The 21,553-nt window shown below is 56.8% G+C and overlaps 1 protein-coding gene across 3 annotated transcripts in view; it reads right to left on the reverse strand.

Annotated features, from left to right (window-relative positions):
* SHANK3 (SH3 and multiple ankyrin repeat domains 3) overlaps positions 1-19,725 on the reverse strand; it is a 63,493-nt gene extending 43,768 nt beyond the window's left edge. Inside the window, exons 1-12 of one of the 3 annotated variants that reach the window (XM_087448614.1) lie at positions 19,401-19,725; positions 18,881-19,084; positions 17,902-17,973; positions 15,716-15,824; positions 15,489-15,640; positions 15,226-15,393; positions 14,956-15,072; positions 14,516-14,593; positions 13,480-13,546; positions 7,501-7,774; positions 4,377-4,570; positions 3,099-3,212 (exon numbers count right to left, since the gene is read on the reverse strand). In XM_087448614.1, coding sequence (XP_087304740.1) covers positions 3,099-3,212; positions 4,377-4,570; positions 7,501-7,774; positions 13,480-13,546; positions 14,516-14,593; positions 14,956-15,072; positions 15,226-15,393; positions 15,489-15,640; positions 15,716-15,824; positions 17,902-17,973; positions 18,881-19,084; positions 19,401-19,685 — 1,834 coding nt within the window. In that variant the 5' untranslated portion in view covers positions 19,686-19,725. The remainder of the gene's footprint in view (positions 1-3,098; positions 3,213-4,376; positions 4,571-7,500; positions 7,775-13,479; positions 13,547-14,515; positions 14,594-14,955; positions 15,073-15,225; positions 15,394-15,488; positions 15,641-15,715; positions 15,825-17,901; positions 17,974-18,880; positions 19,085-19,400) is intronic. The other 2 variants (XM_087448616.1, XM_087448615.1) reach the window with 2 other exon arrangements.
* Between the last annotated feature and the right edge of the window lie 1,828 nt (positions 19,726-21,553).

The raw sequence follows: 21,553 nt of genomic DNA on the forward strand, positions 1-21,553 counted from the left end.
CAGGGCACCAGCACCCACGGTCCACCATCCTGCCATTCCCAAGGCCAGAGCAGGCCAGGCCCCATCACCACTGCTCAGGGGGGCACCAAACCCTTCTCCACATCGACCCAACTTCACAAATGTTCACAGCACCTGCCTGCAGAAGGACCCCCCTAAACTCCACAGTTCACTAGCCTCCCATTTTTAGATTTTGTCAACCAAATTGTATTTATTACATAACACAAATTCATTTTCCTGTTTTATTAATCAGACACATAAAAGCCAGCTGAAGTGAAAACATACAGCATGACCCCCCCAGTACTGAAAAGAAGGGGAGGAGGGAGGGAGAGAAGGAGGGGGGAGCCACAGCTTTCCAGGGTCCTACAAACCAGCCTCCAGAGCACACAGGGCTTCGCAGTGCAACTCTGCTGCAGCCACTCCCTTCACTCCTCCGGCTCCAGACAGGTGCTATGGAGGCACGCTGCCTGCTGACCCTGGACATCAGCCTGGCCCACACGTGCTGGCACAGTGTCCCCTCCTTGGCCTCTAAGTCCCTGTCTGTCCCCACTCCAGTCTCAGAAACAGATCTTTCTTTGGATCTGGGCCTGTTGGAATCAGGTTCCTGTTCCTGGGCTGCCCTCTGGCCTCTGGCAGAACTCAGCCCCAGGGTCCCAGATCAGAGACTCTGCCCAGAACAGCTGTTGAGCTGGGCTTGCAGCTGAGGACAGAGGTTACTCCCACCCCTTCCTGGCAGGCAGCCTCCGTAGGCCTCTCTCCCTCTGCCCACTCATGAAATGCTCCCATCTACCCAGGTATCTTCTGACACTCCCCTGGGTGACAAACCCCAGAGCCACCCCGTCTAGGAGCCCCGCAATTGCCTGAGGACTTACAGCTTCTTCACTGGTTATGCTGTGCACTCTCCCCTCTCCCTCTGTGTCTTCAGCCCACCCCTGCCCACCCCCTCTCCAACTCCTCACCCTGCCCTGCCTGGGCCTTCACTGCAATTCTAAACAATCTGCACAACCAAGACAGCACCCCCAGTCCGCTCCTGCAACACTGCCACAAACTTCAGTCCCACCATCCTCCCCCGGGCCCACAGCCACCTGACTGGCCTCACGCTCTCCACTCCAGCCCTGCCACCCCTCACTGCACACACAGGTTTCACTCAGCTGGAGCCCATAAGGTGTGGTGGCTACAGCACGGACCCCGCAGCCCACTGCCTATGTCACAAATAAGACTCTACCCCTTAGGCCATGGGACCTGCCCTCCTAGAAGTGGGCTAACAACAACTGTCCCCACCTCCCAGACCTGTTGGGACGAGTCACTGAATTCCTATATGTAAAAGTGCTTAAAACCATGCCAAGCACCCTGACACTGCTGGGAGCATGCCAGCTGCCAGCACGTGCAGATCTAGAACGGCATGCCATGCTCTGGCAAATGGGCACTGGCCCCACCCCCATCGGCTGACCACCTAGAGGACTCCTAGTCATCCACCAAAGCTCAGCTCAAACAACACCTCCACTTTGAAGCCTTCTCTGACTCCTTCAGGCCAACCCAGGGAGCTCCCTTGTGCTCACGCCTCCATTGCAGCCATACATTAATGCATCTGTTATAACTGCTGTGCACGCCTGCTCCTCTCTGGGCAGGGCCAACCTCTGTGATCCTGGCTCCCAACACAGGGTCGAGCACAAGTCTGACACCAAATACACATTTGCTATTCCTAAAACGCAACTCCAGTCCAGACCTCCCTCTCTCTCCCCAGATTCAGACTCAAGGCCAACTGCCCCTGGACCCACACAGTTCTCAAACCAGAACCTTCATTGTCCACCCCATGGGGGAGCACAGGACCCATTCCCACTCAACAGGTCTGGAGGCCCTCCTCTCCTGCCCTCCCCTGCCCAGTGGCACCAGGCCTCAAACCTCTGAAATCATTCCCACCTAGACACGCCACTCGACTCACCCTCCACAGGCAGACAACAGGGGCTTGTGTGCCTTCTACACTGTCAACCACCAGGAGACCCATCAGGGCAAGACAAGGAATGCCCAAGTGAAGGAGTAAAGACACCTGCTAAGGAGAGGGTCAGCGGCCACACTCCTGCCTCCATGGGCCTCTGCCACGCTCCACAGGGTCCAGGCCACACAGGGGCAGGCTCCCCTGGGAACTCTCAACCCAGGGCAAGGGAGCATAGCAGCCCTGGGCCCAAGCCTTTCCGGAGCAGAAGGAGAGACACATACACCCTTGGTCGAGACACACCACTGGTGACCACTATGGGCCACCACTAGGAGGGAGCTCCCTCATTGTACCAGCTCTCTGGGCCACAAGTAACACTCATAGGTTTGGGGGCCTCCAGGACCCCTGAGTGCTCATTGCAAGGGTATACCCTAGACACATGGCCAACTCTGGCACGGGGCCTCAAAAGGACCTGCTGCTGCTTTCCGTTAGCAGAACCACTTCAGATCCCCACACTCAGAGGGGTCCTTCCTGGAGGCCCAGGCGGTCAGTCCCACGGTCGGACTGAGGCTGCTCACCAGGAGCTATAGCCTTCATCCTCATGTCCTCCATGCAGGCTAAGGATGCAGCCAGCCCCCACCTGCTGCCCTCAGACCATCCTGGCCCCAGGGCACCCACGACAGCCCCTCTGGACCCAACTGGCCTCATTTCCTCTTGGCTGGTCCAGGTCTCCTGCACTGCCCACTTGGACAATCTGTCCACTTTGGAAAGACGCCTCTTTTCTCATACTGACCTCTTTACTTGTCTGCCAGCCACATACTCCAAGCATCCAGTATTTCTGTGAGGACCATGGGGGTGGGGGCTGTGGTCACTGGGAGCCAAGTGTGGGGTCACAGGCAGATGCACGTTCATACATGTGCAGCCTATGGGCACGTCATACGTGTCTCCACTGCTGTGAGGTGTCAGGTTGCAAGCACATGTATTCGTAAGTACGTGCACCATGTGTCTCATGTACACAAGTTCGCGTCCACTTCAAACGTGTGTTTGAGTTCACTCTAGTCTTCCCTCTGTGAATATCCACGTGGATTTAGCTCCAAGTAAGACCAAAGGGGAGCTGGAAGGGGCAACACCCCTCAGGAGCCGCCTAGGGGATATGGGGGTCACTCACCGTGCCGCGTGTCATACTGTCTCATCTGCACCTCCTCCACGCAGTCAGCCGGGAACCAGCCTGTGCGGCCTTTCACGGTCCCCTCCCAGAAACCGCCCTCCCCAATGCTGAGCACTGGAGGGACAGAAGCCAGACAGGCTGTCAGGGCAGAGCAGCCAGGAGCCCACCTCTCCCACCACCTCTCCCACCACCACCACCACCTCAGGCTGAGCTTCTGCCCACCCACCCTTCACCCTTTCTGTCTCTCTCTTCCCTTCCCTTCCTTCATCTTCCTGACTTTTTCTCTGGGAAGATTTTAGGATCCACACAGAAGAGAGAAATGAACAGATGGGCACAGCACAGGATGGGCATGTGGGGGACAGAGAGACACACAGATGGACACACTTGAGAGGAGACAGTAGGCAGAGGCAGGGGCCACATCCTGCTCCTGCCCTCCCAGCTGACCTCTCTCCTCCCACCTCTTGAACCAACCCCCATCCTTGTTCTGTCACCCACCCCACAGGTCACTACCAAGAGCTCAGGATCATTGTGCTGTGGCCAGGGGATTAGATCATATGATGGACCAAGGAGGGCTGACCCTTGCAACTGTTTCCTCCTTGGGCACCCATGGACACAGGGCACTGATGAGGACAGGACCTCAGTGATGACAGAAACCCTCATATTGAGAGGAGCTTGTCATGGCACAGGATCCCCCCTGAACACAGGAAGCCCCAGTGACAGAAACCCTCATGATACATAGACACCCACATAATTGTCACAGATATCCCCCACAATGGCACAGGGTCCCCACATATCACAAGGATTTCCAAGGAAGAAGTCCCAGTAGTGACACAGGAACCCCACTATTTGAGGAAGCTCTGTAATGGGATAGGGTCCTTCAATATACAGAACGCCAATGACACCAGTCCCCATCAAGGCACAGAAATACCCCCACGACAAGAGGAGCCTCTACAGTGACACAGGGAACCCATAACGAGAGAATCGAGAAGGACCCACATGACAGGAACCCCATGAAAACACCCCCCCCCCCGGCCCCGCGACAGACACAGAGCCCTTCACAGGGACACAAGGAATCCCCAGAGGAAGATGCGTCCCATAATGACCACAGAGGCTCAGAGTTCCCAAGGATACCCCCAACGACAGAGACCTTCAAACGGCATCAGCCCCTCCTCGATCGCCGAGGCCCACGGCAGGGCACCCCAGAGGGGCACCCGTGAAACCCAGGAGGCCCGCGGTCCCCGCCGCTCGCCCCGCGACCCCGCCCCCCGCGCCCCTCACCCTTCACGGCCTCGCCGCGGTGCAGCGGGATCTCGCCCTCGCCCTGCGGGCTGTGCGCCTTCACAGCGATGAACTTGCGGCCGGGGACGGCGCTGTAAAGTTTCCGCTTCGGGCCCCGGGGTGGCGGCGCGGGGGGCGCGGGGGGCGCCGGGCCCGGGCCGGGCGCGGGGCCGGGGCCGCCGTGGCCGCTCGGGCTGTAGACGAACACGTAGGTGACGGACGCGATGCCGGGGGCAGCGGGCACGCGAAGCCGGCGCCGGGGCCTCCATGGCGCGCGGCCCGGCCCCGCCGCCGGCCTCACCGCAGCCGCCGCCGCAGCGCCGCCGCCCGCCCGCCGCCACCCGCCCGCCCGCCGGGGCCCGGCCCGGGCCGCTCCATGGGCCGCGCCGCCGCGCCCGGCCCGCTCCCGCCAGCGCACGAGCCGCGCCCGCTCAGGGCTCCGGGGCCGCGGGGCTGCGCTCCCGGGCGCGCCGGGCTCGCTCCATGCCGCGGCCGCTCCGCGCGCCCCGCCTCCTCGGCCGCGGCTCCTCCCTCTGCGGGCGGCGGGGCGGCCTCCCTCCCTCTCCTCCCGCGGCCCCCACGGAGGGGAGAGGCCACGGCGAGGGGGATGCGGTGCACCGAAGGCGGGCAAGGGGTAGGGCTGAGGAGGCGGGGAAGGGGGAAGCGGTCAGGCGGCCCGGTGGGAGCTGGGGAGGGGACTGGGGGCGCGTCAGACCTCAGAAAAGCCGCCTCACGGCCACAAGGGGCTTCCCAGCGGGGCCGCCCCCACCTCCGCAACCCCACTGGGGCCTTGGCCTCCTCACACCCTAACTGTTGCTTTGGCTGGGTGCCCGAATCCCCCTCCAGACCTGTGTCCTCTCCTCCTGGACACCTGCCTCTGACGCCCATGCCCACTCCGTGCTGACCACCTTCCCCGGACGACTCCCTCCACCTGGGCAGCAAGCCTGCGGCCTCGGTCCTCCACCTTCGACCTGCTCAAAAGCCTGCACTGGCTCCCTAGTACCTAGGCAGGCCAGGCCCACATTCTCAGCCAAGAGCCAGGCTCTCTGGGAGTGAGAATTAGCTACACTCCAGTCACAAGGTTGGGTACCTTCCTTTCCCTCCTCTGGGCTGTTCATGATGCTGTTCCCAACACCTCAACTGTTCTAATCCTGTTCACCCAGCCAGTTATTAAGGTATTGTGTCTCAGCTCCAAGCCCACCTTTCTCTGCCTTGCTGTGATGCTGGTGGGGACTCTGCCACCACATTTCGGGGGGGCTAGGGGCTCCATGCCAGGCTCTGCCAACAGAACGTGCCAGGGGGAGCTGCCACCTCCCTCCACGCCCCCACCCCCCAATCACAGCTCAAATGCCACTTTCTCTCCATTGACCAAAGGAGCCCCTCTCTCTCCATGTGCACCAAACTTCCTCAGGCCCTTCCTGGTCACTCACCAGGAGGCCCCTTAGCTGGATCACTGCCCACCTAACTGCCTCTTAACCCTGGGCCCTAGCTGTCAATGTCCTTCTGAGACCTCTAGGACCCCCTGCTATTAGCTCCCACCCCATCTGGCACCTAGGCACCTACTAATGTTTGTAGAAAAATAATAACAATAATTCTGCTGTCCCCATAGAGCAATGAGCTGGAGCCCTGCACACGGCAGGTCTTAGTTTCGTGTTTGCTGAAAGGATGAATGAATATACAAAATATAAACGAAGCAGGGCATCCACAGGAGCGGCCCTTCTACAAAACTAAAACATCCCAAAGTTTGTTCTTCTAGCCACTGGGCCATCCCTTAGAAAATCCATGGGAAATGCAAAAGCTTCAGGGGAGAACTGGGGTGATTTGGGGCAGGAAAGACAGCCTTGGAGTCTGGGCAGAGACATGGAAAGATAGAGGAGCCATCACAGATGGAGGCTGCATGAGCAGGGACAACGGCAAAGGAAGAAATGGCTTTTATAAGTTCCTGCTACACCCAAGCCGTCTGCTGAACACTCAGGTTAGAGTTTGGGAATCAGGTCTACCTTGCTCTGTGACTTTGGACAAGTCACTTACCCACCTAAGCATCAGGACTGTCATCTATAAAATGGTGCTAATAGGGTACAGCCTCACATGTAGTCAAGGCTAGGTGAGATGATACACCCACTGTGCCCAGCTATCATCATGAAAACAGTGTTGATGTAACTCTTTCATTCAACAATGTCTCCCAAGCACCTTCTATGTCACTGGCTCTGGGGAAACTGTAAGAAGCAAGAAAGACGTCTCCTGCCCTCAAGGTACAGGGGAGGAGAGATGCCTTAACCAGCAGCGGCTGGCCTGTGCTGTGTGCCAGGGGGTCCCAGTAGGGACCCCTCTCCTGCCCAGGTTCCAGAAGGATCCCCAAAAGAAACGACTTGGGTAGAATTAGTCCTACCTTACTGACAAGAAACCCAGGTATAGGGTGGTTAGCTGACCTGTCCAAGGCCACACAGTCAGCAGGTGCAAGGACTGCACTAGACCCAACCGTCTACCTGGAGAGCCAGTGCCCATACTTCTACTCCCCACTGCACACCCACCGAGGGCGGGGGCTCCAGCCCAGGTGTCCTGCTCTAAGTTCTGGGGATGCCAAGGCCCTCACATGTCCTTGGTTCTCAGGGTCCCAGCGTTCTTGGTGAGAGGTCAAGAGTAGAAACCATGGAGTCTTGTGGTTATATGGGGCTGGAGGGGTGGGGGAAAGACAAGACTCCCCCTTGGGGAACAGGCTAGGAGTCACCTGTAGGTTTTGAGCCCTCGTGGAGAGGAAGCTCCATTCCCAATCCCCTACCACACACCACTCAGCCTGCCACATCCTAGCCCTCACCCTCCTCCCTGGCACTGCAGGAACTTTTCTAAACCACAGGTCTGACCAGATCCTCTCCCCCTAATGTGCTCCCTCAGCTGCCTACTGTCCCCAGGGCAAGTCCAGCTCCAAACAGAGGTCAGCATGAGGAAGCCTGCCCAGCCCACAGGGTTCTTCCCTTCTCCATCCAGGGAGGCCCATCTGGTGGCCTGGGAGTCCCCCCACCCCAAACCTCAGCCCATCACTGCCTCCTGGTGCTGGCTCCTCCTGGATCGGGTCCCAGCACCCCGTCCACCTAGACTGTGCCAGGGCCTCCCAGCCCCCTCCTACCTGATCTTGCTCTGGCTGCCCCTGCCTGCTGTGGGGCCAGCGATGCCATTCTCTTGGTCACCGTCCCGGTCCCGGTCTTTCTCTTCCTGCAGCCGCTGGAGCAGCAGTTGGTGGGGGAGGCTTCGCAGTGAGGGTCCAGGAGAAGCTGCCGGCTGCACCTCACCCTTTAGGTTGATGTCACTGGCTGAGCGCTGCAGAGGTCGAGGGGAGGCCAGGCCACTGGGGCCAGCCAGCCGCCGCCGCTTCGCATAGCTGGGGGTTTCCCTGAATGGTACTGGGGGGAGGGGGTGCACAGGTGAGACTCTGGGCAGCCAAATAAGGTGACCCACTTGTCCTGGTTTGCCTGGGCTTTCCAGATTTTACAACTAAAATCCTATGTCCCAGGAACTGCCTCAGTCCCAGGCAAACTATGACAGCTGGCCACCCTATGACTGAAGCTACACTGGGGGCCACATCCCAAACTGCCTCTGATCTAGCTTCAGGGGTAGAAGCCTGCACCTCCTGTTACCCAGATGAGGTCTTGGGAATGCTCAGATCTGCTCTTGGAACTGCCCATTTCACAGGCTTCAGGAAAGACAGAACAGGTTACACGTGACAAGTCTTACCAGAAGACTGCTGTATGGGACCATTTGTGGTTGACTATAACCAGGGAAATTGTAAAAGATGTTCTAGACCAGGGGTTGGCAAACTTCTGTAAAGAATCAGATAGTAACTATTTCAGGCTTTGCGAGCCATGTAGTCTCTGCTGCAAGGACACAGCACTGCCACTATAGCACAAAACAGCCACAAACAATATATAAGCAAATGGATGTGGCTGAGTTCCAATAAAACTTTATTTAAAAAGCAGATGGTGATTTTAAAAAACATGATCCAACTCTATGCTATTTACAAAAGAATCACTTTCGACCCAAAGATACAAGTAGGATCAAAATAAACCGATAAAGGAAGATATTTCATGTAAACAGTAACCAAAAGAGAGCTAAGTAGCCATATTAATATCAGACAAAATAGGCTTAAAGATTAAAAGTGTTATAAGAGACAGAGAAGGACATTAAACGTTGATAAAACTGTCAATTCAACAAATAGATTAATAATTATTAACATATACATACCAAACAGAGCATCAAAATATACGAAACAAATATTGACACATTTGGAGAAATAGACAGTTCTACAATAATATTTAAAACTTCAACACCCCATTTTCAATAATGGATAGAACATCTAGAGAGAAGATCAATAATGACAGACACCTTGAACCAATTAGACCTAACAGATATATACAGAGAGAACACTCCACAAAACAAAAGCAGAATACATATTATTCTCAAATGCACAAAGAATATTCTCCAGGATAGACCATTTGTTGGGCTACAAAACAAGTCTCAATAAATTTAACAAGACTGAAATCATACAAAGTATCTTCTCCAATCACAATGAAATAAAGCTAGAAATCAAGAACAGAAAAAAACTGGAAAATTCTCAAATATGTGAAAATTAAACAACACACTCTTAAACAACCAATGTGTCAAAATAGAAATCACAAGGAAAATTAGAAAACACTTTGAGAAAATGACTACAGAAATACAACATACCAAAATTTATGGGATACAGCAAAAGCAGGACTAATAAGGAAATTTATAGCTGTAAACATCTACGTTAAAAAAGAATAAAGCTCTCAAATCAATAACCTAATTGCACATCTTAAGGAATTAAAAAAAGAGAAGCAAATCAAATGCAAAGCTAGCAGAAGGAAGGAAAAAGTAAAGAACAGACAGAGATAAACAAAATAGAAATACAGAAAGAATCAATGAAACCAAAAGTTGGTTCTTTGAAAATATCAACAAAATTGACAAACTTTTAGCTAGACTAAGATAAAAAAGGAGAAGAGGAACACAAATAACTAAAATCACAAATAAAATTTGGGGTATTACTACCAATCTTATAGAATTAAAAAGGAAACGTGAGAATACTAAGAACAATTGTATGCCGACACAATAGATAGGCTAGATGAGATCAACAAACTTCTGGAAAAACACAAATTACCAAAACTGACTCAAGAAGAAACAGAAAATCTAAACAGACCTATAACAAGCAAAGAGATTGGATCCGTAATCACAAATGTCCCAACAAAGAAAAGTCCAGCATCAAACGCATCGCTGATGAATTCTACCAAACACTTAAGAATTAATGCTAATCCTTCTCAAACTCTTCCAAAAAACAGAAGGGGAAGGAACATTTCCTAATTCATTCTATAAGCAATTTAAAAATGAGCAAAGGACTTAAGATTCCTCCAAAGAAGATATACAAATGGCCGATAAGCACATGAAAAGATGTTCAACATCATTAGCCATTAGAGAAATGCGAATGAAAACCACAATGAAATACCTCGTTAGAATGGCTACAATCAAAAAAACTGGTAATAACAAGTATTGACAAGGATTTGAAGAATCTGAAACTCATACATTGCTGGTGGGAACATAAAATGGTGGAAAACAATTTGGCAGTTCCTCAAAAAGTTAAATATAGAATTATCATATGACCCAGCAATTCCACTCCTAAGTATATACCCAAAATAACTGAAAACAGGTATTCAAACAAATACATTTCACACATGTTCATAGCAGCAATATTCACAATAGCCAAAAGGTAGAAACAACCCAAGTGTCCACTGAAGGAAGAATGGATAAACAAAATGTCATACATACAAACAATGGAATATTATTCAGCCGTAAAAGGAATTAAGTAATGATACATCCTACAATATGGATAAAGCCTGAAAACACGCTGAGTGAAAGAAGCCAAACACCAAGGGTCACATACTGTATGATTCTGTTTATATGGAATATCCGGAATAGGTAAATCCAAGCAGATGGAAAGTAGGTTAATGGTTGACAGGGGTTGAGGGAGAGGGGAATATGGAATAATTGCTTAATCTATACAGGGTTTCCTTTTGGGGTGATGAATTCAATAGAGTTGGTTGCACAACACTGTGAATATACTAAATACCACTGACTTAGTTTAAAATAGTTAACTTTATGTTATGTGAATTTAATTTTAAATGAAATTTAAATCTTCAATTTTAAAGCCTCAATTTAAAAACAAAAAAAGCAGACTGTGGGCTGGATTTGGCCTGTGGGGCATCGTTTGCCAAGCCCTGTTCTAGATTCCTGTTATGCAAAGTGTGGGCCACAGACCAGCAGCCTCGCCTTGGGGCTGGAGCTCCTTAGAAATGCAGTATCCAGGCTCCACCTAGACCCGCTGAGTCAGAATCTGCGTTTAAGAAGACCCCTGGGTGACTCAAATGCACATTACAGTGTGAGAAGCACTTCCCTAGTGCACTCATCAAAAGCACTGCGGGACAGATGTGTGCTTGAAAGTGTGTGTGTGCGAGAGGGTGGGAGAGAATGTGGACCGAAGATGGCCCAAGGCAACAGAAGCCAGGGAGCAGAGCTGGCCACTCCCAGGCCAGCATCCTTGCTTCAGGCCTGTCAGCCTAGAGGAGACTGCCAAGAGGCTTCGAGGTGTCCTGTGCTCTGAAGGGTGACAGGTTCCCAGCCTACCAGACCCCTCCAGGTGGGCTCCTTCCCTGAGAAAGAGGAAGGAGGCTGGATGGGCAGAGCCTCCCTCCGGCTCCTCCTCTGTGTACAGGCCCTACCCAAGGTCCCCAAGCTGGAGTGGGACTTGGCAACTTGTGAATGTCACTGAGGGAGTGTCCTGGAAGTGAATGTGTGCAGAGGGAGTGGGGGCTGACAAGAACGGACACCTGGATCGCCCAGATCTGAAGACAGGCTCTACCATGAGCCCCCTCTGTGCCTCAGTTTCCTCCTCTGTAAAAATGGACTAATGATGATCACTTGTTGGGGGGTTGTAGAGAGGGTGAATTACGATAACAAAGCTTATAGTAAATACTCATGAATACATTACCCCGTAGCTCAGGGACATCTGGCTGTGTCATCTGAATGTATGGGTGACACCTGAGCAGGCAAGAGTGAACGGCCAGCAGAGCCAATGGCCACATTGGAACTAACAACTATGAATGCCCGCTCCACGCCTCGGCTCAGCGCCGGCACGCCTAACACCTACCAGGTGAGCGTACTCTGGGTCAGCCAGCCAGTAAGTTGCAATAATGGTGACCCCAGCATCTCTGTCCACAACATGAAGATGAGGAGCAGCTGGGGCCTCCCCGCCTCTCGGCCTGGACCACAGACAAGCCCCCTCCCTCCAATCAGCTGGACCAAGGCCACCTGCCAGAGTCCAGACCCACAGAATCAAATCCCACGAGGTCAGAGGTGGAAAGGGGATGCAAATAACCATAAAAGACCATATTTTACTAAAGAGAAATTGAGGCACAGAGGTCCTAAGCAGCTTTCCCATGGTTAGACAATCAACAGAAAAGAGGACCCCACACGTCCACAAACCAGGGTTCTCCCAGGCTAACGACCAAAGCACCTACCAGCCCCAAACAGACCATAAATGGAGCCCTTGCTCTGTCTCTCACCCCTAATTCAAACGCAAACCTCATCACAGTTCTCTCCCCACCAGAACCTGGACCGCCATCCTGCACACTTCATCAGCTCAGTCATTTACTCAACATGCATCTCTGATGCTGGCTGCACTTGAGGTGCTGCTGCTTGAGGGTCTGCCCACACCCGTGGACAGTCTGTCCATTATCGTGGTCCCCTGACTCTGCTGGGGGCGTGAGGGGCTCATAACCAAGCCCTACTGGAGGGAGGTTTGTTTAGGAGAGACTCTATAGAGCAAGTGTCCTGAAACAGGAACTTGACCTTAATCTTAACCCTGGTCCAAAGTTCAACCCCACCCCTGACCGAAACCTCACGTTAGAACCAAGTAGGATTCTGACCCTAAGACCAGCCCTAATCCTCTGCTGTCCACTATCACTTTAAAATTTTTAAAAACGGGGATATCACACTCAAGGCAGAAAGGGGAGGTTGGGAGTCTGTGTTCCAGAGAGAGATGTGGGCAGAAAAGCCTGGTCCACCTAGGACACAGAGGAAGCTGAGAAGAGAGCCCCTATGTGGCCAGGTAGCTGGAGGGGGTGGCCTCTGGCCAGAAAATACTCTTTCCAGGAGGGGAGACCCACCTTTCTCCCACAGCCCCAGCCCCGCCACACAAGGGAGGGACGGCAGAATACCCAGGACAGGTCCCAGACCCGCCCCACACCCACCAGTGACATGGGAGTGGGTGGGGACCTCCCTCAGGTCGAAGTGACAGCTGGCCTGTCCTCCTGCCTGGGCTGGATGGCATCTCCTGGTTTTCCTGCGGGGACCATGAGCCACGCACATACCAGGCCCCCTTGATGCACTGGCTGCCGAGAGCTCAGAGCCCCCACCTGGAGTCCAGCTGCCGCCCTTTTCCATTTGCACTCATCACTGTGTTTTGCTTTCTTCACGTACACATTTACACGATCTCGTCATATTGCGACACACTATGGGCCACTTAAACTAGTTCTTGTTCCAAGCTGGAGTGAAACGCTGAGGGTCAGTGGCTAAGATCCACTGCCCCATGTCCCCTGCTGTCCCTTCATATGACCTAATGGGAAATTAACCTTGACCCTAACTTAAACCGCACTCTCAAACTACGTTGATTCCTAAACCCAGCACTGGCCTCAACCCACAGCCCTAACCTAACCATGCCCTTGACCCTGACCTAACCATGCCCTTGACCCTGACCCTAACCTCACCATGCCCTTGACCCTGACCCTAACCTCACCATGCCCTTGACCCTGACCCTGACCCTTTGTCCACTCTACACAAGCCCTTTCCTCAGCACATTCCCCTACCTGCAACGGCCACTAATGGACCACTGAGCAACAGAGTACAGCTGGGGGTGAGAACTGGAAGAAGAGGCTCAGGGCATGGGGGGCTCCCTTGTAACATCCCCACTGACCCCTGTACCTACTGGGCCTGACAACCCCACAATCCACATTGCACAGGGACTGGGGTGGGCAGAACTCACCAACATCTGAGTCTTTGTGGGTCTTGATGACCTCAGCAAGCTCAAAGTTCCCTGCGATGATGGCCACCTGCAGGACGGGAGGGGCAGGGAAGGGAGGCTCAATGGCACAAACTCACCAGCTGTGGCCCCTGGTGGCTCCTTCTTGGGCTCCTCTGTGGGGTCGTCCTCAGTTGGGGGCCCCAGGCCCCTGTCTAACCCACCACCCCAGTCTGCTTGGGACAGAGGGGTTTCCTGGGACATAAGACTTTCAGAGCTAAAACTGGGACAGTTTTGGGCAAACTAGGGCATGCTGGTCCCCTTATCTATTCTCTTAATGGCTCCTCCACACACACCGTCTTTCCCATCTCAGCTGTGGGCCACGGTTGCCTCACACCTGTCAGTCTCCTCTTGCTTCCCTCCCCTCGCCCCTGCATACAGTCACCCCATAGGCCCCTCTAGACGTGCCCAGACCCACCGGGCTCTCCACTGCCACCTCCAGCCCCGACTGGACAACCGCAGTGGCCTGACCTGTTCTCCCCACATCACCTCAGAGACCTCTGAAGGCCCTCACTCCCAATGAGAACAGAATCCCAGTTCCCTCCGTGGTCCCCAACTCCCCCCACAAACTCCAGACCACATGGAGACCTGCCCACCTGGTCATCCCAGTGCCAAGAACCAACACCGGCCAGAAAAGGGGCTCAGAAACATCACCTGAATTAAATCAGAGGCTAGGACCCCCCCCTCTCACCCTTGGTTTGGCCTCTGCACCCCGCCTGTCACTGACAGGTCAGGCCCACACCTGCTCCCCTGCCCCAGAGCCCTCTGACCCTCCACTCTCCGTGGAAGAGAGATTGAGGGAAGCTTCCACAGGGAACACCCCCGCCCCCCTCAGGCACTGCACTGGCCCACCTACTTCTTTCACTTTACTCTGGGGTGAGCGCTCCCTTAGCTCCCTTATCACCTTACAGGGGAAGAACCAAGGTCAGAGAGGTCAAGTCACACAGAGACAGAGAGACATCCTCAGGCAGCCTCACGCTTCTGTAAACCACTTTTGTACCTGGAAGGCTGTCTGACTGTTGTAATTGCGGACATCCTTGTTGGCTCCACGGAAAAGCAAGACACGAGCACAGCTCTCCTGTTGGGTCAGTCGGAGTAGGGGTCACAACTGGGCAGCTGGAGGGGCAGGGTCAGGGCACGACAGCACGTGCACACACGGGGGTGCAGGGCACACACACCCACATCTATTTGTTCAGCACAGGGACAAGCAGGTCAGGTGTACACATACAGGGTCCACCTGGCCCAGAGGGCCCAGATGCACACAATTCACACCTGGTTGTTCAGAACACACCTTGTTCAGAGGACATGCACATGTAGGCTACACTCATTGGAGGACACAAAACACACACTCGTGGAATGACACACAAGGTCAGACGTGTACACACGTGGTCACTGTACACGGTCAGCTGTGTGCACATGTGTGCCCACGTGCAGTCACACCTGGTTGTAGAGGGCACAGATGTGCAAGGCCGTGTTCCCCGAGGCGTTCTGAGCCCCCATGTCGGCTCCGTAGAACAGCAGGTGCTCCAGGTGCTGCACGTGCCCAAAGCGGCAGGCCTGGGGGAGGAGGGAGGTCCTGCTGGTCCCCAGACAGAGCCTGGACCCCCAATCCTACAGATCAAGCCCAGAAGCCCCCACCCCCGACAGAGCCCAGGACCTCACCCCCCCAAACGGAGGCTGGGTCTCCTCACCCTCACGCTCCCTGCCCACCTGGTGGATCTCCTGCCAGCCGTTCTCATCGGTGGTCCCCAGCCGAGCATGGTCGTGGAGGAGCAGCTCACAGCAGAGGGCGTCCCCGCCCCCCAGGGCACTGTGGTACAAGGGCGTCAGGCCGCGGCTGTCCTTGTAGTCAGGTGAAGCGCCCAGGTCCAGTAGGGTCTGAGGGCAAGGAGCCTCAGCATCCAGGCTGGGCCCAGCTTCCTCCCACTACGGGGCCACATGTCCCACCAGGCCAGGGCCCTGCCCACACTGACCGTCAAAGCCGCTGCATTCCGCTGGCGCGTGGCACAGTGCACGGCGGTGAGCCCGTCTCGAGTGCGGAAGTCCAAGTGAGCACCACCGTTCCTCAGCACCTTCAGCAGGTCCGTGGCATTGTCCAGCTGCGCCGCAAGGCTCAAAGGACACTCTGGGTTCAAGGGACAGATGAAGGTTACGATCCCAGCCACTCCAAGGCCATACCCCTTCCTACTCTGCTGCTCACCTCCTGAGTCAGGATCGTGGAAATTGGGGTCCAGCCCCTTATCCAGCAGGCGGGCCACCTTGTCCGTGCTGTGCAGCTGGATGTAGTCCATGAACTTCTTTAGGTTCGCCTGAAACATCCAGCCATCCTGGTCAGCCCCGACCACAGCCACTGTCATCTGACCATTACCCACCTTCCACCAGCAAGCCTCAGGCCACCTGTGGGGCATCTACCACCCCACCCTCTCAGTTTGACCTGTCACCCTACATCATGACCTTGTCATCCCACTCGTCACCCTAAGCCCTGCACTCCCACTGTGGCCCCAATCCCAGCTCAACTGGGCCCACGTGCTGCTTGAAGTCCTTGCCTGCATCCTAAGCCCATGACTGTCAGCATGAGCCCAGCCAGCCCCTCATCAAGGCCAGGTTGCCCTGGTCATGCCCCTGAGCAAGTTCCCTACCACAACCTCAGCTGCTGCCCTGGCTCCTCTTCCCCACCCTGGGGCCCCAACCTGCCCAGCCTGGAAGAATCCAAGGCCACCAGGCAGGAGTAAGCCCCATGGCAGCCACATCCTCATCACTCCCCAAGGTGGCCTGTTCCTTCTCTGGCTCGTCTTCCTCATGAGCTCACTCCATGGCAGACCCATTCCTCAGGGGCCTTCCCCACCTCCAGGTGGCCCCTCCTGCAACATGACTTTGCCTCTCATTCATCCACCCAGTCATGCATTAATTCACTCAGCAAAGCCTCAGTGAGCCCCTGCTGGTGCTACAGGTGCTGTGTGCACATGGCAAGGTGTCCTGGCCGGAGGCTCCAGGCCTTCTAGAAACACTCAAAGCACATCAGAAATAGGAGAGGGCGCCATCGGGATGGCTCCATAGGAGTTGGCCTCCTGTGGGTCAGGACAATGAAACAGGAGGAAGGGTGCTCATGACTGAAAGGAGACCTCAGCCAGAACCAGGGTAGAAGGTGTGATGGTGGGGCCAGCCAGCACCTAGGCAGGCAGAAAAAGGGGGCTGTGGTAAGGAGTTGAAACTCATCCTAAAAACAAGTGGGACTCACTGAAGGTCAAGGGTCACCAGTGTCCTGTGGGTCACTGAGGACAATTCTGGAAGAGAGATAACCATGAGAGGAACCCAGGATGACAGGGTCACACCAGGGCCAGTGCAGGGAGAGGGGGACCTTTCCACAACAGTCTCTGCTCAGCCAGAGTCCTGGCTGCTGACCACCAGGTGCCCCGGGGCAGCAAAGAAGTCCGGGCTCTGGGGTCACAGAAGGGTCACTGGGGCACAGAGGTGACAGTGCTCGGATCCCTCTCCTAGGCTTCAGAGAATGTGTCAAGGGCTTTCAATGAAGTGTCCAGCAAGCAAATGTCCACTGGCCCACAGGAATCTCGGGTGGGAGCTCAGGGAGTCTGCCATGGGGAGGGGCTGTGGCACCTACCCTGCTCCTCCTACATTCAGAGAAGGCAGTGAGGTGCCTCCCAAAGAGCATTTGGGATCAGGCCCACCTCGCAATGGTGCCCAGCAGTAAAGACCCCACAGGTGTGCCTAAGTACAGGGCCCCAGAGTCAGACAGATCTGGGTTCAGTCCCAGCTTCAATGGCTGCACAGCTGTGAGCAAGTCACTTAACTTCTCTGGGACTCAGTATCTTCATCTGCAAAATGGGATAGTAATACTCCTCCCAGAAGAAAACCAGTGAGATGCCTAATTACGAGAGCCCAGCACTGGGTGACCACTAAGTGCTGGGCTCCTTGTGCCCCCACCTTGGCCCAGCTGCCCCCAACATCAGATGCCTGTTCACTTCTCTCCCACCCAGGTTCTCACCAAGACACCAGTCCTACCACACTCCACCCCCCTAAGCCAGGGGCCCACTGCAGGGGTCAGCAAGAGTCTCATCTGACTGGAAACCTATCACCAGACCACCCACCCTACAGCCAGGGTGCCCAGAGTCTGTGCCCTGCCCTCTAGCCACCACCACTCTGGGCCCCTGACGACGGTAGAAAACGACTGAGTCAAAGCTGGAAGGACCGTGGTTAGCCCCAAGCTGGGGGTCAGGGTGCTGGGGGCAGGGGGAGGGCCTCAAGAAAGGAATTTTTAAAGGACATTTTTGACATCACAAAACCCAGCCAAGGCTGGGGTGGAAGAACACCAGCCATGGGGGGCAGGAGGTAACCTCTGGAGTCCCCTCCCCGTGGCTGCCTCCTTACCTTTGTGTGAAGCTTTGCAAACTGCTTATCATCAATGAGGTTCTGGGCATAAACTCGCCTCTTGTATCGAAACTGCTCAGGTAAAGAAAAGGTGGAGAAAAGCATCCACTGGGCTGAGTGAATGCACTCACAAAACCGAGTGCTGCTTCCTCCTGCAGCTTAGGCCTCACACTGCTCACTAGCCCTCGATAACAGATCCCCCCTCCCTGCAGCCACACAATTCCATACACACCCAGGACACAAACCCAACACCAAGCCCAGATGTGACGCAAGCCCAGCTGTCCCCCAGCCTGATGCCCTTTCTGTCTCATTCCCATCCCCACGATTCCCTGGAAACCCCACTCCTCTTCCAAGACCTGGTTCCAGGGTTATGTTCCTTGGCATCCCCTCTCTGAGCAGAAGTAACCCTACTTCCCTGTGGCACGACGGAGGCCAAGTCAACTTGGAGTTCAGCGACCATAATCCTTATTTCAAGGCTCACTGCACTTACCACCCCCCACACTATGTCTGTGTCCCCAAGCCTGACAGGGCACTTGACAGCCTTTACATCGTGAATGGGTGAGCAAATGAAAAAGGCTCAGGTCTGCCTTCAGAAGACCTCACGGTGGGAGAGGACAGATGTGCACACAGACCCTGGGCTGGCTTACTCCCCACAGCACTCGGGGATCTCACTCCTGCTCATACGGCTCCCCGCAGAACGACTCACAGTGCTCCCACGGCACATGCTGCACACCGCTCACTGCACACTACACACGGCTCGCCGCACGCTCTGCACACCGCTCACATCTCACACGCTACACACACTGTACGCAAGGCTCACTGCACTCGCCGCACACAGCCCCCCACCGCTTCCACACTAACTCCTCCCGTCCGTGTTCCTCACAGCCGTGCCCTTCACCGCTCCCGTCACGAAGCTCGGTGGTCGCGCCCTGCGCGCTCTCCTCCCGCCCCGGCAGCGCGCCCCCGGCCCGCCGCTCACCTCCAGGTAGGGCAGGGGCGTGTCCAGGTTGGGCGGGTACTCCTGCAGGAGCCGCTCCTCGTCCAGGAACTTGCCGGCGCGGCCCCGGGAGGGCGGCTGGAAGAGCCCGTAGTTGAGCGCGTCCTGGAGGCTGTGGTTGAGGGCGCACAGCACGCGCTGCTTGGCGGCCCACACGGGCGCGCCCGGGTCCAGGCGCAGGCACTTCTGCAGCGGAGCGGGCTCATGAGCGCGGACCGGCCCCGCCTGGCCCCGCGCACGGCCCGGAGTACCCGAGCCCCCACGGGAGTCCGGGCCTCGGGAGCCCACGCCGCGGACCGCGCCTCCGCGTCCGGCAGGGAGGCCCCGCCCCGAGGGCGGTGCTTCCCCGGGCCCCGCCCCCGCCCGGGCGCTGGGGAGGGTCCCCGCGGAGGCGGCGGGGGAGGGGTGAGTAGCCGCGGGCCCCGGGTCGCCGGCGCCCGGCTCGGAGCGCGCGGGTGGGGGGGCTGGGCGAGCAGGGCCGGGACCGGGCGGCGGGACTCACCGTCTGCTGCAGGTCCGGGATGCCGACGCGCACGACCACGGCGCTGGCCCCGGGGCCGTCCATCCCCGCGCCGGGGCCGGGGCCGCTCGCGGCCGGGAGCAGGGCGCTGGGGGGATCCGCGCGGCGCCCCGGCCCCCCCCGGCCCCCCGCCGGAGCCCCGTCGGCCGCGCTGCGCGGGGGGGGGCCGGGGGGGGGCGGGGCCGGGGCCGGCGCGGGGGACAGCGGCGCCGAGGGCTCCGCAGGGGCGGCGGCGGCAGCGGCGGCGGCGGCGCGGCTCAGCTGCATCGGCCCCGGCTCAGCTCGGCGCCTGCCTTCCCCGGGGGCGGGGGCGGCGGCGGCGGCGGGGGGAGGGGGCCTGAGCCAGGAGGGAAGCGGGGGTGGCAAGGGGGCCGCGCCGGAGGCGGGGGCCGAGAGGGCTAGGGGCCAGCCAGGGGGCCGGGGGCGAGGGGGACTGTGCGGGGTCCCGGGGCGAGGTGGGAGGGTTCGGCGGGGTCCCTGGGGGCTGTGCCCGAGGGTGTGGGGAGTCCTAGGCCTCGGTGTCGGGGGAGTGGCTGAGCAGCGAGGGCCGCGTCGCCCTTGGGCTGCGGGCGAGCATCCGCGGACCACTGTGCGAGATATGGCGAGGAGGGGTCCTGGGGCTGGGGTAGGGGCCGCCTTGGGCACAAGGACCAGAGGCAGGGCAGGAAGGGAAGAGAAAAACAGGAAAATTAATTTCCGAGGGTGGCAGCTTTTCTCCTACTCTGTCGACCTCCACACCCCACCCCACTCAAGGCCCGAGGGAGATGATGGGACCAACCCTGCCCCAGTGCTGGAGGTGGGATGGTGGGGACCTCGGGGCCGAGGAGGGGCCAGGGGCTCTCCTACAGCCAGAGCCAATTAATCCTCCGACTTAACCCCTACGACCCCACCGAACAGTGTTCAGCGCGGTTCCCCCACCTCCAAACGAGTTTGGGGAGTTCGCTCCGGACTCTGAAGCCAGCCTCCCCTCCCCCTCCCCAGGCCCTCTGGTCCATCTAGATCCGACGCCTATCGCCCCCTCCCCGTCACCTTAGCGACGACAGAATGGGGGCGCGACCTATGAGGAAGGGCTTAGGGGAGGGGGCGCTACTAGTCTCCACCTGCGAGGGGAAGTGAATTTTAGTTTTACGCGTTGTCGTGGCAACGCAGGAGGGGGTGATGAGTGGGTGGACGAGCGGGGAGCGCAGGGAAGCAACCGGCTCAGGCACCACCGCCCCACTGGAACATGCCAGGCCCCCAACGCTGATAAGCCTCACAGAACTACCCCAGTGCTGCGAAGCCCTTTGCCCCCAAGACCCCCAGAGCAAAGAGCAGCCCCAAGCGTCAGAATATCCTTGATCTCCCGAGAAACAGCTCCTGACTCCCACAGAACTCCGCCAACGTGCCTTGACTCCCCCCAAAGAACAGGCCCTGACCCCCCATAGCAGAGCCGCTCACCCTCTCACAGGACACACTTGATAACCTTCACAGAACAGCCCAGCATGGGGACACCATCTGGTGCCGATTGAAAACAGCCCCTGACCCCCAGCCTGGCCACCTTCTCCAAGAGCTACCCACGATCCCCTGAGCCTCCCAGGAATAAACTTGAATGAACCAACACAGAGAAAACCTCCCCACCCCTCCCCATAACAGCCTGGAAACACCTTAACCCCTCATGAACAGTGCTTGACACCTCCTCCAAGAACAGCCCCCTCCCCACAGCCACCTTGACCACTACCTGCCCACTACAAAGCCCCCGCCACCAATACCCACCCCTCTGCCCCCAAAACAGCCTCTGGTTGACCCCAGTGCAGGGTCCTCTTCCCAAGGACCAGCCTTGACCAGTGAGGGAGCCCTGGCTCTCTCCTCCCCCGTCCAACACCTCTTTAGGAAAAATCTCTGCCTCCCAGGACTCCACTGACCCCGCAGAGTCGAATCTCCAGCGCTGTCTGTGGGTCTGGTCCTGCTTTCTCCCCAAGCCTGGGTGGACCCTCCCTGCCCGGAAGTGTGGCCCCAGGATGCCCAGACCTCCCACCCCCCTGTGCAGGCCCTTCCCAAGGCCACTGGCTGGGCCTGAGTTGGGGAGCCAAGGGTCCCCTGGGGGCTGGGGCAGGATGGGAGTGGTGGGGAAAGGGGGGAGCAGGAAGGGGCGGTCA

The sequence above is a fragment of the Ceratotherium simum genome, chromosome 25 (genome assembly GCF_057802395.1).
Source record: "Ceratotherium simum simum isolate JZ-2026a chromosome 25, ASM5780239v1, whole genome shotgun sequence".
NCBI classification, from domain to species: Eukaryota; Metazoa; Chordata; class Mammalia; order Perissodactyla; family Rhinocerotidae; genus Ceratotherium; species Ceratotherium simum.